Below are 18,758 nucleotides of genomic sequence, written 5' to 3'. Positions count from 1 at the left end.
CTTTCTGCGACCCAGACCTTTACTCATTACTCAGTTAGCTGGTTTATTGAGTTCACTGCAGTGTAAATTTTTCCAGTTGTTATAAGGGTTCTTTGATGAAACAGAGCTTAAGCTCTAACTGTGCTCAGTCATTTACTAAACCTTCAAATATGGTTCAGTTCTCATTGTAATGATCTGAATGTCAGCCCTGGCTCAGTCGATAGCAGTCGTCTTTTCAGAAGATTGTGGGTTCAAATCTAATTTCAGAAATTTGAACGCACAAATTTAGGCTGACCATCCAACCTAGGGATGCTGCATTGTTGAAGATACCTTTTTTGGGATGAGACATTAAACCAAGGCCCTATCAGATGAGCGTCTAAGATCATATTACATAATTTGATAGAAGATCAAGAGGGTTTTCCCTAGTGTCCTGGCTAATGTCTATCTTTCAGTCAGTATAACTACATGTGACTTAAGAACAGCACTTTGGGGCAGCATGATGACTCAGTGGTTAGCACTACTACCCCACAGCACTAGAGACCTGGGTTCAATTCTAGCCTCGGGTACTGTCTGTGTGGAGTTTGCATGTTCTTCCCATGTTTGTGTGGGTTTCCTCTGGGTGCTTTGGTTTCCTCCACAGTGCAAAAATGTACAGGTTAGGTGGATTGGCCATGCTAAACTGCCCATAGTGTCCAGGGATGTAAAAGTTAGGTGGATTAGCCGTTGGAAATGCAGGGTAACAGGGATAGGGTAGAGGGTGAGTCAGGGTGGGGTGCTCTTCAGAGAATTAGTGTGGTTTCGTTGGGCCAAATGGTCTATTTCCATGCTAGGGATTCTAAGAAAACAGGAGTAGATAATTCAGTAAGATCATGGCTGATCTAATTGTAGCCTCAACTTCACATTCCCATCTACACCACAGATAACTTTGTAACCTTTGGTCAAGAATCTCTCTATCTGAAAAGTATTCATTCCCCACCTTCACACCCTCTACAGAAGCGAATTCCAAAGACAACCTCTTCATCTCCATGTTATATAAACGACTCTTCATTTTTAAGCTGTGTTCTCTAGGTTTAGTTTCTCAGAAAATGAAACACCCTGTCAAGTCCCCTCAAGTTATGATACCTTTCAGTAAGATCAATTTTTATTGTTTGAAACTCCAGTGAATTTAAGCCCATTCTGTCCAAGCTTTCCTCATAGAGTGCCCTCCTCCCAGGAATCATTTGAGTGAACATTGTCTAAACTGCTTCTAATGCAATTGTGATTCTTTTTAGAGAAAAGAAATGTAAACAGAACTCTAGGTGTAGCTTCACCATCGTCCCATTCCCCTTGCAATAAGCAACAGCATTCAATTGGCCTTCCTAGTCAATCGCTATACCTGCATACCACCTTTTTTAAGTTTCACATTCCTGGGTACTCAGATCCCTGTGTACATCTTCTGCAGTCTCTTTTCATTTAACGAATGTGTTGCTTTTTTTGATGTCCCTGCCAAAGTGGGCAAGTTCACTTTTTTTCCCATAATATACACTGTCTGTCAACTTTTTTGCCACTCACTTAACCTATCTATACCCCTTTGTAAACTTTCTGCATCCTCTTCACAACCTACTTACCGATTTGTATTATCAGCAAATTTAGAAACTATGCAGTTGGTTGCTTCTTCCAAGTCTTTGATAAGTGTGATCTTGTGGCACAACACTTGTCATATGCTGCCAAACCAAAAATGACCTATTTATGTCTGCAGTCTGCTTCCCATTAGCTAACAAATCCTCTAAGTAGCTTGTATATTTCCATCTACAATGAGCTCTTATTTAGATTTCCAACAGGTGTTTGACAAGGTGCACATCTGGGTTCAGTGCATCCACTCGTTCCTCTTTATCAACTTCCTCAAAGACCTCTAATGAATTATTCAAAAATAATTTCCCTTTCACAAAAATAAGTTCATTGGCTGCAAAGTTCTTTAGGCCATCCTAAGATTGTGAAAGGCACTATATAAATATAATTCATTTCTTTATTCAGTCACATTTTTGGTTTAAGCAAATTGCTAAGGAAAATACTTAGGACATCTTATTAATTGTGTTAGCTGTGTTGGAGCTGTAGTTTGCAAGCCCAACTCCTACTGTATATGTTTAAACAAACTTAGTGCTCTTGAAGGAATTTTGGAAAGGCAATCGATACAGAATTGTCATTGTTGTCCTCAGTGCAAAACATTTACAAAACAAAGTGTAGCCATTTTGACAGTGAAGCACGTTGTGTGTTAAGACTTAATGAGACAACGTCTCCTCTTCATATACACTGTTTAGGAAATAAGACCTGAAAATCATACTGATTTATAACCAGGCTTGAGTCAAATGAATTCCACATATGTTGAGAATCTCATGAACTTTGAAAGTGATATCCATTAATTCATCCTATTGATCAGATATTGAAACTCAATTCCATTAAATATAAGGAAGTCGATTAACATTCATTTGGAATGCTGTGTGGCCAAATCAGCCTCCAGAGCCAGCCTGTATTTAAATGGTGTGATCTGCATAGGTAGACTTAAGCATGTCTAGATTTTTTACACATTTTGCACATTATATTTGACAATTAAGAGATTGCTGGAAGTTTAAAAACCAGTCTTTACACTTTACTGGCCAGAAAAAATAGTCATCATACTTGCTTTGACTCAGGTTCTTAATGCTGAGCACAAAACACAAATGTATACTGCCAAGTGAGTAGTATATGATTAGATTAGATTCCCTACAGTGTGGAAACAGGCCCTTCGGCCCAACAAGTCCAAACCAACCCTCCAAAGAGCAACCCACCCAGACTCATCTCCCTCTGACTAATGCACCTAACACTATGGGCAGTTTAGCATGGCCAATCCACCTGACCTGCACATCTTTGGATTGTGGGAGGACACCGGAGCACCCGGAGGAAACCAATGCAGACACAGGGAGAATGTGCAAACTCCACACACGCACAGTCGCCCAAGGCTGGAATCGAACCCAGGTCCTTGGCATTGCCGTGAGGATGCATTGCTAACCACTGAGCCGCCGTGCCGCACATGATGTAATGATCTTTAATTTTGAAGAGAAATTTAAATACCCAGTGATTAACCAGAAGAACTTTTCATTAAATTTTCACATTTTTAAACAAAAAAAAATTACCTGGAGTAACTTAGCAGAATACCAGGTATGGTCTTAAATTGTAAATCTAGTTTTCTTTACTTCCCTGCAAGAGTTATATGCTGGAATTTTTTTTTTCTGCAACTTTCTTTAAAAAGGAAATGTTTTTACACTTTAATTTCGTTATGTAGATCTGTAAAGTCTGTAAATTTGATCAACTGTCTCAGAATGTAATTTAGTTTTGGTGGCGTAAGCATAGTTATTAGTTATTTTCAAGCTCAAATGCAATGAGGTGGCAAGACCTGAATTAGGCCAGAATTCTTGTCTTAATGTTATGTCTCTCTTTTGACTGGGCGTTTCCCAATAAAGAAATGCAAATAGTTTAGTTACTCTCTCAATACACCTTACAGAAATGAGTTATTGAATAGTATTGCAAATGACTTTGAAAGAGTTCTCCCATCCATCCAGAATTATGCATTGTGTGAGAACATAATGGGAGGCAAAATAGGAAAGGAAAAATACAAATGAGAAAGCTGCTGTTTATTGGTAAGCATGACACCTGTTTGCTTAGAGAAAAATCTTTTGGAATACTAATCTGAGTAATAATTTTGCTATTGTTTCAGGCCAAACCGGACATCTTGGAGAACAGACCGTGATATGGGACTCATGAATGCTATTGGTCTGCAACCTCGCAATCCTGCCCCTTCTGTGACCTCACAAGGAACCCAAACGCCATCTCCACAACTGCAGAATGCAGAGACCCAAACCGACAGGGATTTGCAGGAAGCTACCACTTCAGGGACCAGCCAGGGTAAGAAACCCAGAATCATGGGAAGAACTTGTATAAGCTGTAAAAGTATCAAGTGAGAAAACTGGCCATCGTGTCAACTTTGTGATATCTGAGTGTCTGCAGTTTCCTTGAATTATGGGCAACCAGTTGTATCTCTTTCAACCCATAGCCCATTTAGGAAAAGGTTGTGCAAAATTTCATTTATGTTTATCTTTTTGGTGCAACTTAACAATAAAGCTTTATATTCAAAACCGTAAAATGGAAGAAATATAAAAATATATGAACCAATCAATGTAACAAAATTGCTGCCATGCTTCTATAGGAATCTCAGATGTTTTTGTGGCATCAGTAGATACAGAATTGTGTGGGCCTGGTGGATGAGCTGTGTGTGGCAAATTGATCATTTTAAACCAGAATTGGGAATTGCAAGCTAAGCTAGTTAACTCTGAACTGCAATATTTCTGTTTCACATTTGATGTGAAAGCAGCCACCTTTAAGAGCACCCTTTGTCGAATCATTTCAATGCAATTCAATATCAAACGTTAGTTGCAATTATAAGTAAATTAATTGCAACCTAATTTATTTTTCTATTTTTGGCCACAAATAGATGCTTCCAAGATTTGTGATATCCCCTTTCTTAAATTCTTACTTGAATATTTTATTTTTTGATCCATTAAGTGGCTAACACGTTGGAAAATCCCAGGTTAAGAAATGGAATTTCTTTGTAAAACACCAGAAGACTTTGTCCCCCTGAAATGCATAGATATGTAGCTGTTATTATGTTTGTATGTGTCGACATAATCCATGCACTTTTGCTTCACAGCGACAGGGTTCCAGATTCTCGGGTAACTGTCTGTGTGGAGTTTGCACATTCTGCCCGTTTCTGCATAGGATTCCTTCAGGTGCTCCGGTTTCCTCCCACAGTCTGAAGTTGTGCAAATTAGTTGGACCGGCCATGCTGAATTGCCCATAGTGTCCAGGGATGTGTTGGCTAGATGGATCAGCCTTTGGAAATGCAGGGTAATAGGGATAGGGTAGAGGAGTAGGTCTGAGTTAGTGTGAATTTGATTCTATGTGCGCAATTATTAATGTTAGGTGTGTTTAAACCATTTCACTGAGAAAAGGCTGCTTTTACCTTGCCTCTCAGTCTAAATTGTCCTGATATTAGTGATATATGAACAAAGTGCATGATTATTCTAACTCTCCCAACCATAAAACTACATGATCTACAAAGTTGGCACCTTCCCTGGCAGGATATTCCATACATTTATTTCCCTGTGGTATCGTTCCAAATTTATTGTTCATGAATTTATATTTTTAACTCTGGCCTCATTTTAAAATAATATTCATGATTTATCTTATCTAGGTCGTTGGTATTCTTTGATTACTTTTCCATAAGTTGTTTTTTTGCCCCTCCCTCTGGACTGCAGACATTGAGATTTTAATTTTAACCTTTCCTCTTAGGTCATCTCACTTGCTCTTCTCATCATACTTTTTTTCCCTGCATACTGCTGTATGTTTGCAAATGTTGACTTTACTGTAACTGCAAGTGTGGTCTGAGTAATACATTGTACATCCTCAGCCTAATTCAGATGGCATGTACTCCATTTTTCTGGCTGTTTAATCTAGCACTTTGGTGTTTTGTAACAACCTCATCAACTTCCCTCTCCTTTGTCAGAGAAATTTGGATTGTTGCTCCGAAACACCTTAAATTAATTTTCCTCCATTTATTTTTTCACACTTAAGTTGCAAATGTGTATATTCATTATAAAACATAGCCTAGGGTGTAGTAGCCAAAAGGTACTGGTCTGCACTTTCCATAAGTTGTAGTCTATGGCACTTTGTGGGACTAAAATCAATAAATTATAGGCTTAGGTGAGAAAAAAAATGACCAGATTGAACAAATGGCAAAAACCGCCAGATTGTTAGTTTGCTGAAGGCCTTCAGGAAAGAGAACTCGCCAGCCATCCACTCTGACCTACATGTAACATAATCCCACGCAATGTGGTTAACATGTCCTCAGGGCAAAGAATGATGGCAATAATTATCTGCCTGCCCTTTCCAACCAGCACCCTGAGAACAAATCATAATTAAATCCATGCAGTATTGACATTGAAGAACAGCTGAATTCAAACTCAAAGCAAAAAAAAAATTGGTGACTTGATAAAAGACTAATGTGTTGAGTCTTTCAGTTTGGATAACTAAAGAATTCAGTTCCAATCTAAATTTATGTAGAGAATGCTATGAAGAAAAACATTCAGACAATTGGATTGTTCAGTATGAGAACGCAGGCAGTGAGCTTTGTAACTGTTGGCATATTGATTATATTCATTGTGCACCCTCTTCACAAAGCTTTTTTTTAAATGAAGCTTTATTTCATTAATCCACCCAAAACAAAGCTTCACATGGCCTACAGCACAGCAGCTAGCTATTGACATGATTTATTTTTAATTCCAAGGTCATGAACAATATTCAATTAAAATATAGGCTGCACTGTCCATCGCCAATTCATAACAACAGAATGACTCCATTTTTTATTTTTAAAAGAAACTTCCAGTCACTAAGAAGCCTAATATGTATTATTAGATCTAAAACTTCACCGTTTACTTTCATAAGAAAGTAAAGACCTACATTTATAGAGTGCCTCTAACAATCTTAGGACATTCAAAGCAGTTTACAGCCTATAAAGTACTTTTTAAATATAGTCACTGTTGTAGCGTAGACACATGACAGCCATAAGACCATAAGATATAGGAGCAGAATTAGGCCATTCAGCTCATCAAATCTGCTCCATCACTTGATCATGGCTGATAGGTTTCTCAATCCCAGTCTCTTGCTTTCACCCTGTAACCTTGGATCTCCCTACTTATCAAGAACCTATCTATCTCTATCTTCAAGACACTTAATCTCTTGGCATCCACAACCTTGTGTGGCACAGATTCGCCACCCTCTGGTTGAAGAAATTCCACCTCATCTCGGTTCTAAGGGGTTGTCCCTTCACTGTGAGGTTGTGCCTTGGGTTTACTAGTCTCTCGTACTGGTAGAATCACCTTCTCTGCATCCACTCTCAATATTCTGTCAGTTTCAATGAGAATCTTTTCCACCCTCCCCCCCCCTTCTAAACTCCATTGAGTTTAGCCAGTTTAACAAACTCTAGCCAGTTTGCAAATAGCAGGACCTTGCAAACAACAGGGTGATAAATGACTGAATAATCTGTTTAATTAGGTTGAAGATTAAATATTGACCGGGACACTGTGGGGAACTCCCATGTTCTTCTTTAAAATAGTGCCTTGGAATCTTTTGCATCCATGTGAGAATTTAAACAGGATCTCAGTTTAATGTCCCATCCAAAGGCCAGGGGCATCTATGGTGAAAAGTACCTGGAATGTCCAAGTGAATTATGTACTCCAGTCTCTCTAACTCAAATGCGAGTGTTACAAACAACTGTGGCTGACATTTGAGTCAATATTGTTTCAGAAAAAGCAGTGTTTCTATAGAACTGTGCGCTATTCTGTACTTGAAATTGTTGCAATTGAAGAATCATTATTTCGGCACTAACAACAAGGTATATAGGGTATAGCATCAATCGGGCTGGTTTGATGGATGGGTGAATTGTTGATGATACTAGTTTAATCTTTACACTAAGTTCAAAAGCTTTGTTAATTGTTTGCATTCTTCACAGATGTATTTTGCGTAGTCATATGATTTCTAAAGCTTGATATTATCAGCCACCTATAGCGCACTTTTCCACTGCTGCACCATTGCTTCATATTCCCATCACTCTATTAGAGTGGAAGGAAGTTCAAACGCTGTGGATATCAAGAAATAATGAACTTCATTATAATACTTGGTCATGTCATAGTCGTGTATAATCAGACTGCTTAAATGGCCCATCCTAGCACAGGAAAACATTACTAAAGTGAAATACTAAAAACCACGGAGATTATGAAAATCAATTACTATATCCAGTAATATCATAATACATTGATTTGTTCATATCTGACAGGTATGATTTATTCATAACTTCATTTGCATTGTGAGCAGTAATGTCAACTGAAAAGAGTTCATCACCTCCTGAGACTGGTATTGTTCATGCCTAGGTATATAGACCTGAAACTAAACACAACATTTGGCCCCTTGAGCCTGCCCTACCATTCAGTAAGATCGTGGCTGATCTTTTCGTAGACTCACTTAAGCTCCACTTAGCCGCCTGCTCACCATAGCCCTTAATTCCTTAACTGATCAAAAAGCTATCTATCTTTGCCTTAAAAACATTCAATTGAAAGCTGTAAAGCTAAAAAAAGATCATTTATCCATTCAAAGGGTCTTGAGATTAAACTCTTAAGGTTTGTATTTGTTGCAGATATTCTGTCACTTCCTTAAATAATAAAAATGTGACATTAGGGTATGCTTATCAAAATACCGTGGTCTGCATTTTGCTCTCAGTGGTGATCATTCTCCATTACACTTAGATATGCCCACAGATCTTCTCTGGAATTTTGCACTTGCGCTATCTAAATTAGAATATAAAAATGGCACAGTGGTCTTTTACTGAGCATGTGTAAACCAGAAATGTAACTATGTATTACCTTAACCAGTCAGATTGAAGTATTGTTAATAAACAACTCCATGTTAATCTGGAAGTGTCACTTAAGGATATCTAATCAATTGCAAATCTGAAACAGAAAATAAGAAAGGGGAAGCAAGATGGGATCAAGTGATACCAAATGTAACTGAAGAAAGTAAGAATCTACAGACAAGTTAGCTTAAGTTCTGTCATTGGGAAAATGTTAGAACTTATCATTTCATCAGGGAACTTTGAAAGGTTCAGGATGATCAGGCAGAGTCAGTATGGTTTTGTGAAGGACAAATCATGTTTACCTAATTTATTGGCCTTCTTTGAGGAAGTGATCTGTACTGTGGGTAAAGAGGAAGCAATGGGTTTACTGTACTTGGAATTCTAGAAGACATTTGATAAGATGCCAAGTTCAAGTTCATTGCAGAAAGTAAAAGCACATGGTGCAAAAGATTGACAAGTGGGCATAAATTTTCTGGTTGGTAAGATGCAAAAGGATATGCCAGTGGGATGAGTTTTGAGGCTTCCACTTTTTAAAATCTGTATAAATTACTTGGATGAAGATACCAAAGGTTTGTTAAATTTTCTGATGACGTCAAAATGGGGAAAGTAATTTGTGAACAGAATATGAGGCTACTGAGGAATATAGATAAGTCAATTGAGAGGGCAAAAATCTAGCAAATGGAGTGTAATGGGGGAAAATGTGAAACTGTGTATCTGGGGAAGAGTTACTATCTAATTGGTCTGAGATGCAGAGGATTCTGGGTGTCCTAGTATAAGAATCGCTAAAGGTTCGTTTGCAGGTGCAGCAAGTAATCAGAAAAGCTAATAGAATGTTATTGTTTATTGCTAAGTGACTTAATTATAAAAGTAATGACTTAATGCTTCAGTTATACAAGTCATTGGTGAGGTCACATCCAGAGTATTGTGCACATATTGATCTCTTAATTTAAGGAAGAACGTAAATAATTTAGAAGATGTTCAAAGAAAGTTTAGCAGACTTGTCTTTTGAGGAAACAGTGGACAGGCTTGGTTTGTGCTTTAGTAAAGAGGTAACTTGATTGAAACATGTGGGAAGGAATTTTCCTCTTGTGGGACAATCTAGAACTAAGCGTCACTGTTTGAAAATGAGAGTTGGCTATCTTGAACAGAAATTAGAATTTCTTTTCTCATAGAGGATCCTGAGTCTTCAGAACTCTCCCTCACAAGCTGGTGGAAGTCAATACCTTTGACTGTTTTTAAAGCAGAGGTAGATAACTTCATCATAATCGAGTGTATGGAAGCTTATTGGGTCAGCAGAAATGTGATTTAATCAGATAAATAATGATTATATTGAATGATGGAGCAGGCTCAAAGGGTCAAGTGGCCTGTTACTAATATGTATGTTTGAGAAATAAAATGGACAACAAAAAAGGACTTTTAAAAAATATTCAACAAGCAGTAATTGCTAAATTAGATGCCACATTGGTCAGAGTTCATTTTTGTCTTAGGTCCTTGCACTGCAGTTCACAAGCTGTAACAGTTGCTGGTGAATGAAGTGTGAATGATATAAATTTAAGATTTCTCTCCATTCTGTGTATGTAGGAGTTGAGGCTCTGAACAAGATGACGGTGTAACAGCACCTTAAGAAGCTACACAAATTAGATGGTAATTTTCTGATCTCCTGTTTAACTGTGAATGTACAGGTGTTAGACATCGCAGTCTGCTATTAGTCTCATCAAAATTTGGACTAGTTCAAATTGAGGTGGAGAAAGTGAGGACCGCAGATGCTGGAGTTCAGAGTTGAAAAGTGTGGCACTGCAAAAGCACAACAGGTCAGGCAGCATCCGAGTAGCAGGAGAATCGACGTTTTGGACATAAGCCCTTTATCAGGAATGTGGGGGAGGTGGGAAATGGGCTAAGAGATAAATAGGGTGGGGGTGGGGCTGGAGGAAGGTAGCTGGGAAGGCGATAGGTAGATGGTGCTGGGAGGTTGACGGTGATAGATTGGAGAGGAGGGTGGAGTGGATAGGAAGATAGACAGGTTAGAGCTGCTCAAGAGGGCGGTGCTGAGTTGGATCTGGGATGGGTCGGGAGGAGGGGAGATGAGGAAACTGGTGCAATCGACCTTGGTGCCATGTGGTTAGAGGATCCTTAGCCAGAAGATGAGGCGTTCTTCCTCCAGTCGTCATATGGCTTGAATTTGACATTGGAGGAGGCTCAGGACTTGCATGTACTTGCGGAAGGGGAGTTGGTATGGTCGGCAACAGGGAGGTGGGGTTGATTTGTGCATGTGTCCCGGCGATGATCCTTGAAATGTTCTGTGAGTTGGTGTCCTATCTCCCTGATGTAGAGGAGACCACATCTGAGCAACGAACACAGTAGATGAGGTGTTTGGATGTGCACGAAAACCTCTGCTGGATATGGGAGGATCCTTTGGGGCCTTGGACAGAGGTGGGGTGGTGGGGAGGTATGGGTGCAGGTTTTATACACCTTGTGGTGGCAAGGGAAGGTGCTGGTAGTGGAAGGTGGGTTGGTGGAGGGGGGCGTTGACCTAATGAGGGAGTCGTGGAGGGAGTGGTATCTGCGGAATGCTAATAAGGGTGGGGAGGGAAAGAGTGGTCAACAGGTCCAAATTTCAATGGTCTGCATTCCACAGATACCACTCCCTCCACAAATCCCTTGTTAGATCCACGCTCCCCACCAATTCACCCTCCACTACCAGCACCTTCACTTGCTGCCACAAGAGGTGTATAACCTGTGCCCAGACCTTCCCCTTCACCTCCGTCCAAGGCCCAAAGGATCCTTCTACATCCAGCAGAGGTTTTCCTGCACATCCAAACACTTCGTCTACTGTGGTTGTTGCTCTTGATGTGGTCTCCTCTACACTGGGGAGACAGAATGCCAACTCACAGAACATTTCAAGAATGATCTCTGTGGCACATACGCCAAACAACCCACTGCCCTGTGGCCGATCACTTCAGCTCCGCCTCCTACTCCACCAAAGGCATGCAAGTCCTGGGCCTCTGCCACTGCCAAATCCTCGCCACCCGGCGCCTGGAGTACCGAAGCCTCATCTTCCACCTTGGAACCCTCCAATCCTCCAATCAACATCGATTTCATCAGTCTCCTCATCTCCCCCACCCCACCCCACCTCATCCCAGATCCAACTCGGCACTGCCCTCTCAAACTGTCTTACACCTGTCCATCTTCACGGTGGCACAGTGGTTAGCACTGCTGTCTCACAGCGCCAGAGACCCGGGTTCAATTCCCGCCTCAGGCGACTGACTGTGCGGAGTTTGCACATTCTCTCCGTGTCGGCGTGGGTTTCCTCCGGGTGCTCCGGTTTCCTTCCACAGTCCAAAGATGTGCAGGTCAGGTGAATTGGCCATGCTAAATTGCCCGTAGTGTATGTAAGGGGTAGATGTAAGGGTATGGGTGGGTTACGCTTTGGCGGGGCGGTGTGGACTTGTTGGGCCGAAGGGCCTGTTTCCACACTGTAAGTAATCTAATCTAATCTAATCTAATCTTCCTTCCTACCGATCTGCTCACCCTCTCCTCCAACCTGTCACCATCAACCCCATCTCCATCCACCTATAGCCTTCCCAGCTACCTTTCCCTCCCAGCCCCACTACCCTTCTATACATCACTCAGCCCCCTTACCCCCACCCCACATTCCTGATGAAGGGTTATGCGTGAAGTGTTGATTCTTCTGCTTCTTGGATGCTGTGCTTTTCCAGCACTACACTTTTCGATCTAGTTTGTATTGACTCAAGTTATCAAGTGTACACTAATGGTGCTGTTCAGTACTAAATTTTCTGCAGATTCCAAATGAAAGACCTGTTATTTTGCAGCCAACTGGTTCAATTTTACTTGTACATTTTAATTTATTCTTGATGGGAATAAGCATATCACTTGACTAACTTCAAGAAGTCTGAATAGAGGCAGCTGACGGTAGAACTGGGGAGTCTGTGTCCATCAGTTTTTTGGAAGCCTGCAGAGGAGAGTCTCAGTATAATCAGATTAATCCAATAGGATATTCAGGTTTTTTTTGGGTGTATTCTGAAATGTGACCAATCTATTTTTAACCCAGTTTAGAAAATATGACTTAAAATAATGACCCTATCTACTTCATGCTACAGATTCTCCTCTTGCATTGAAAAAATATTGTTATCTCACCTTCTAACTCATTCCATTACATCTTCAAACTAAATCTCGTGATCTCCTTACCATTGCTTCCCTAAATAGATCTGTCAGCACCATATAACTGGGCGGGTAATCTGTCCCCTCCTTCCTGCCAATGCTACCCTCAAATCGTTTGCTAAGCAGCATGCCTGACCAGTCTAATTAGACATATATCTAATTAGACATACGCCACTGTTTTTCTCCCTCTCTCTAACAGCTTGCCTATAATTGAGGAAATTTGTCATGCTGGGGCATTACACAAGCTGGCATCTGGCACCAGTATTCTCAATACTAATATTAATAGTCATGACTCTTCCTCGCCTCCAGAAGTACGAGAGATGTACACAGATTTCTGTTTCTTTGCAGAAATTCTAAAAAACGACAGACTTTATTTTCTACTAACTCATTGTTTCTCAGATATTAGAACCATGAAGCTCATCTCCCTCAGCTTCGAGGTCATAAGAAAGAGGAGTCGTGGTAAGAAATTTGACCCCTCCAGCGTGCTCTGCCATTCAGTGTGAAGATAAGCAAGATTAGGCCAAATGGCCCCTTGCGATTTTTTTTTTCTTTTTCCTCCCCCACCATTCAGTAAAACATTGAGTGAACTTCTGCATTAATGTCACTCTCCTGCTCCATTCCATGACCCCTTTATTTGCATAATGCCCCAAAATTTAATTATTTCATTCTTAATTATGCACTGTAGAGCATCCACAGCTTATAGGACAGAGAGTCGCAAAGATTCACCACCTCATCCCAGTCTTAAATGGCAACCCACTTAGAGTCATAGCAGTGTGCAGCACGGAAATAGACCCTTTAGTCCAATTTATCCATGCCAACCAGATATCCTAAATTTGCCAGCAGTTTTCTCATGTTCCTCTAAACCCTTCCTATTTATATACCTGTCCAGATGCCTTTTAGATGCTGTAATTGTCCCAGCCTCCTCCCTTCCACTGGCAGCTTATTTCATAAACACACCACTGTCTGTATGAAAATGTTGCTCCTTAGGTCCCTTTTAAATCTTTCCCCTCTCACTCGAAACCTATGCTCTCTAGTTCTGAGTGCCCTACCCTAGGAAAAAGACCTTAGCTATTTATCCTATCCATGCCCTTCATGATTTTATAAACCTCTATTATTCTAAGAATATGACCCCTAGTTCTAGCCACCACGTTTCTTCATTAGGCATGCCCCTCTTCCCAGCAATCAATTTTGTAAATTTCCCATTGTTGCTCTAAAGCGAGGATATCCTGCATTACAAAAAGGGACAAAACTGTATCTCTCATTGGCCCTAAATAATTACAGCAAGACTACCTTTTATACTCTAAACCTTTTGCAGTAAAGGTTGACATACTATTTTCTTTTTGTATTTACTTGCTGTGGCTGGATGTTAACTTTGTGTTTTGTGTTCAAGCCCCAGGCCTTCTGTATACCAACATTTATTGTCTCTAACCTTCTCAAGAACTAATTTCACAACTGCCCATACTATTCTCCATCTACCACCATCTCTCAAAATCTATACTGTTTTGCAGCTTTAACCCTTGCAGCTTAATTTTCCACTTAACTTTGCATCATCATCCAATCATCAAACTAAATTGGATACAGAGGAAGGCAAATCTCTAGTGTATGGGCAGCTTGTAGTGCTGGCCTACCTGAAAGTTGTGCTGGCAATGCATTAACCTGAAGCCTCCCATCTCTCGGCAGAGCTGGCTACATGTAGGTATCGTGCAAATCAGCAGCCAACATTAAATTTGCATGCCTTGTATATTCGAAGCACAAAGAGTTGAATGTTCATTGCAATCTACTTGTCAATTTTCAGACCTTTTTCATTTTCACTACTAAGATCTGTACTGCTTGAAGTCAAAAATTGTATTGGAAATCTGGGACTCTCTTACCCAAGAAGATATTGATAAAATCAATCTATTTGCTACATATGGGAATTAAGGGATATACTCAGGTAGGTAAGTAGAGTTAGAGTGTGCCAACAGCCATAATCTAATTGAATGATGGACCAGGATCAAGGAGCTGGGTTAATACCTAAGCCTTGTGTGTCTTAGCAGAGGTTGCCAAGATTAATGTAAAGAACACATGACCCAAAGGCTGGTGTGGGAGAAATGAGTTCTGGTTTGTGGGGCTCTGACATGAGTATTAGAGGAAATGGGGGGCTATTCTTTTGGGGCAGTCTGCACCTGAACCTGTGCCATGATCAGTATTCTAGCAAACTGTATAACTAGGCAAGTAGCATGGGTTACAAATTAAACAATAAAGGTGAAGAATATATGTCATAAATCAAAGACTAGAGTCAAAACAGGAGAGCAAAATAGTAATGTGGACAATGAAAGTCAGCAAATGACAGGAAGAGAGCAGAGGGAATAAGGGTAAGAATACACCAACAGTGAAGACTAGATCTTACAAAATTAACAAAAAACAAAATTAGTTGATCTGCATCTGCCTATCGTTCATACCAAAGTCAACAAAATGGTAGCACACACTGAAGTAAATAAATATGATCTGATAGCCATTATGGAGAGTGGCTGCGTGGTGATCAGGATTGGGCCCTGAATATTGAGGGGTGCATGATATTCAAGAAGAATGAGAAGTTTGATAATGGTGGAGAAGTAGCTCTGTTAATCAAGGATGGCATTGGTACATTGGTTAAAGACTGTCTGGGTTCAGGGGATGAGGATTTAGAATTGGTTGTAGGAAAAAAGAAGCCATTAGTGGGTTTTATTGGTCTACAGCCCTCCTTAAAGGATAAAGTGTACAGAACAAAATATTGAGTGCTCGTGATAAAGGATTTAAAATAATCATGGGTGATTTTAATCATCTTATCACTGGAAAAGTCATTGGCATTGTGGCCTGAATGAGGAATTCATGCATATAGTAACACATTCTAGAATCAACCAGAGAGCAAACAAACGAAATCAATTAATGATCTCAGAATAAGGACACTCCAAAGTAAAATTTTCAGTTTGACAAGGTGATATGTGGGTCTAAGACTCTTTTAAACCTAAATAAGGGCAATCTTGTGGGATTAAAGGCTGAGCTAACTGAAGTGAACTGACAAACTCGGCTAGGGATAGATTAAATAGAGAAGCGATGATAGACGTTTAAAGGGATAATTCAGAATAAGAATGTTTCTGCTGTTAAGAAAAATCCTAAAGGGAGCACTAAAATCCATGGCTAACTAGAGAAATTAAGAAAAATGTCAAACTTGAGGAAGAAGCATACAGTTGCACAAAGTGAGTAGCAAGTCAATTAATAGCATACATAAAGTCGCAGAGAATGTTAATGAGAAAGAAAGTAGTGCACAAGAGTAAGCTGCGAAAAACGTAAAACCAATAGCAAGAGTTTCTACATTTATTTAGAAAGGAAAAAGCAAGTGAAGTGAGTGCTGGTCCTCGAGAGAGAGAGAGAGAGAGAATGGGAAGGGAACAGTAGATAATAAGAAAATGGCAAATGAAATGAACAAATATTTTACTTCTGGTTTCACTATAGAGGATCATAGGAAGCTGAAGGGAGAGACCAACCCGGTGAAATTACAAACACTAGGTAAGCAATACTGATTAAACTAATCAAGTGCAGGATGTCAAGTCCTTAAATCCTTCATCCTAGTGTCTTAAAAGAGGTGGTTACTGAGGTGGTAGATTTGTTGTTGTTAATTTTCCAAAGTTTGCTAGATTGTGGAACAACTTCATGAAATTGGAACATAGTGAACATAATTCTTTAATTCATGAAGGGACTGTAGCTGGAAGCAGGACAATTTAAGGCCAGATAGCTTGACCTGTGTTGTGGTGAAATTATTAGAATTGATTATTAAGGAGGAGACAGCTGGATACTTAGAAAAACCCAAGGTAATCAGGAAGAGTCAACATGATTCTGTGAAAGGGAAATTATGTTAAATCAATTGCTGTGGATAAATTGAAGTCTGTAGATGTATTGTACTTGGAATTCCAGAAGGACTTTGACAAGATGCCACATAAAAGGTAGAAGCTAGCAGTGCAGCAGATAACATATTAGCAAGGAAAGAAGATTGGCTATGCCAGCCAGACAATGTACACATTTGGATCTGTCCTGGGACCTGAGATTTTAACTCTAAAGCTATCTGTCATTAACTCTCACCTCCACTGCTTTGTAATAACTACTATCCATGGGACTGGGTTAGTGAATATGACTATCAAATTCAGTGTTACTTCTCAGTGGCATCAACTATATTCCAACATGATTTGGGAAACATTTTTTGACTAGATATATCTAGATTTAATTATTGCCCCTCAAACCAAAAAAAGACACATTTTTCAATGCTGGAAACTTCAAGCCACACTACCATCTTACCTACTTTATGTATTTGAGCTTTTGATCAGAGGGACTGCAGTGCTTTCATACCATTTTTATATCACAGTTGTCCTCTTCCTCTGTGAAGGGAAAAAAATGGAAAAAAAATGCATAATTTCAAAATTCATGTTATTTTACTTATTTTTAAACAGCAAGTGCAATCTTTTCCCCACAGTGAAAAGGCTATCATGATGTTCTCTGAGTTGATGCATCTTACTATGGCTGTGTATTCCCTTCAACAGCCAGTCAGTCTTCACTGAATGAGGCAGAGCCACCACCAGTGACCACAGTTAGTCAGCTGACAGAGGCCAGTGCAGGAACAAGTTCAGATTGGCCCTTGGAGAATGCAGGTGGCAACTCCTCCTCCTCTGCACAACAGACGGATATGAGCCCTACAGCATCAGGAGCCGGCACTGCTACTACCGGTAGGTCACAAACCAGTACCTGAGCATTGTCAGCATAGAATTCAGGCAACCATCTGGATGCAGGCGTTTATCTATCTGGGGCAGGTAGTGTGACTCAACCTGCTGATACAGCAAGGAGGAGCTCATGTGATTAGATTTGTTGTACTCTTGCAGGGCAGAGGCAACATAACTTGAATTTTGAAGTCGTTTTATAATGTATCATCAAAACCTCTGATGCTGTATACAAGGTTTTCAAGAAGGCTCAAGTATATTGTAGAATGTAATCACCATCTGTATGGCTGGCACAAAAATCTGTTTTCTAAGTTGGCTTATTTATGTATGCAATTGAAACTCAGTCCAACTTCTGATTCAAATAGGCTACATATCACGTGAACCAATGAATTTACCCTTTAGTATTCATAGTAAATTGATTTTGAAAAGATGGTGTGACTCCTATTTTTTGAAAACTTTTATTTTCTGAGAAGGGAGAAAATTACTGCAGTGTTTCTTCATATTCTAATACAGTAACAATCCAGTTGTATTTACAAAAATTCTGATGAAACTATAGATAATAGAAATTAGATTGGAAAATTACCACAATATTTTCAAAATATTCAAGACATTGTAAAAATGTTAATGTGTGCACAGAGGGTAATATAATCCAGGAACTTTGCTATGCAAGACAAATTACTATCAGCATAGATCCATTACTCTGCATGTTTCTGGTCAATGAGTTTAACTTGATTTTTGCTCAATCTTTCTTCCAGCTTTACTTGTCAATTATTAGAATGCTAGAAGTATTACAGACTAAAGTAGACAAAATCCTGAGAGACATTGCTGTTCCTTTAGTGATCTAGTGAGTGAATATACTCTGCCAGTACAGGCTGCTCGTTGTAACCTTGAAGGTATCCAAGTAGAAGCAAAGTGTAAGTTGCAAAGAAAAGCATAGTTCATAAAGCTTCTAAATGTTATGTTTAATGCAGAAGCTGATTGAAAATGGTGACTGATGAAAAGATAAACTGTCAGAACATTCAATTTACTGATTTAACACAAAGATTGGCAGTAGAAATTTGAAAGTTTAAACTTAATGAATTACTCCTCCATGTGATGTTCATAGTTTACTTCAACTGAGACTGCATCACCAACTTTCAAGTTGCACAATGACTTTATAAATACCCTGTATCCATATTGAACAGCATGGCAGAAAAGGTCCAGGTCTGTTGCATAGTAAAAACAACCAAGGTTTGCATACTCGATCAGTAGCCATTAACCCTCATGAAAACTCTGTACAAATGAATGTTGGAGAAAGACACAACTGCGTGAGTGTAGTACCTCCCTAGAATCAGGTAAACCATCAATGGCACCCTAACTTCGGTCAGTGGCTTGAGGAAAAGATGGTTGAAAATCAA

The 18,758-nt window shown here is 39.7% G+C and overlaps 1 protein-coding gene across 5 annotated transcripts in view; it reads left to right on the top strand.

Annotated features, from left to right (window-relative positions):
* Positions 1-18,758, top strand: part of LOC140493477 (activating molecule in BECN1-regulated autophagy protein 1-like) — a 389,583-nt gene that overhangs the window by 339,045 nt on the left and 31,780 nt on the right. For all 5 annotated transcript variants that reach the window (XM_072591949.1, XM_072591950.1, XM_072591951.1 and 2 more), the window contains 2 exons: positions 3,710-3,897; positions 17,188-17,370. In XM_072591949.1, coding sequence (XP_072448050.1) covers positions 3,710-3,897; positions 17,188-17,370 — 371 coding nt within the window. The remainder of the gene's footprint in view (positions 1-3,709; positions 3,898-17,187; positions 17,371-18,758) is intronic.

The sequence above is a fragment of the Chiloscyllium punctatum genome, chromosome 22 (assembly GCF_047496795.1).
Source record: "Chiloscyllium punctatum isolate Juve2018m chromosome 22, sChiPun1.3, whole genome shotgun sequence".
NCBI classification, from domain to species: domain Eukaryota; kingdom Metazoa; phylum Chordata; class Chondrichthyes; order Orectolobiformes; family Hemiscylliidae; genus Chiloscyllium; species Chiloscyllium punctatum.
This window is presented reverse-complemented; position numbering and strand designations above follow the sequence as displayed.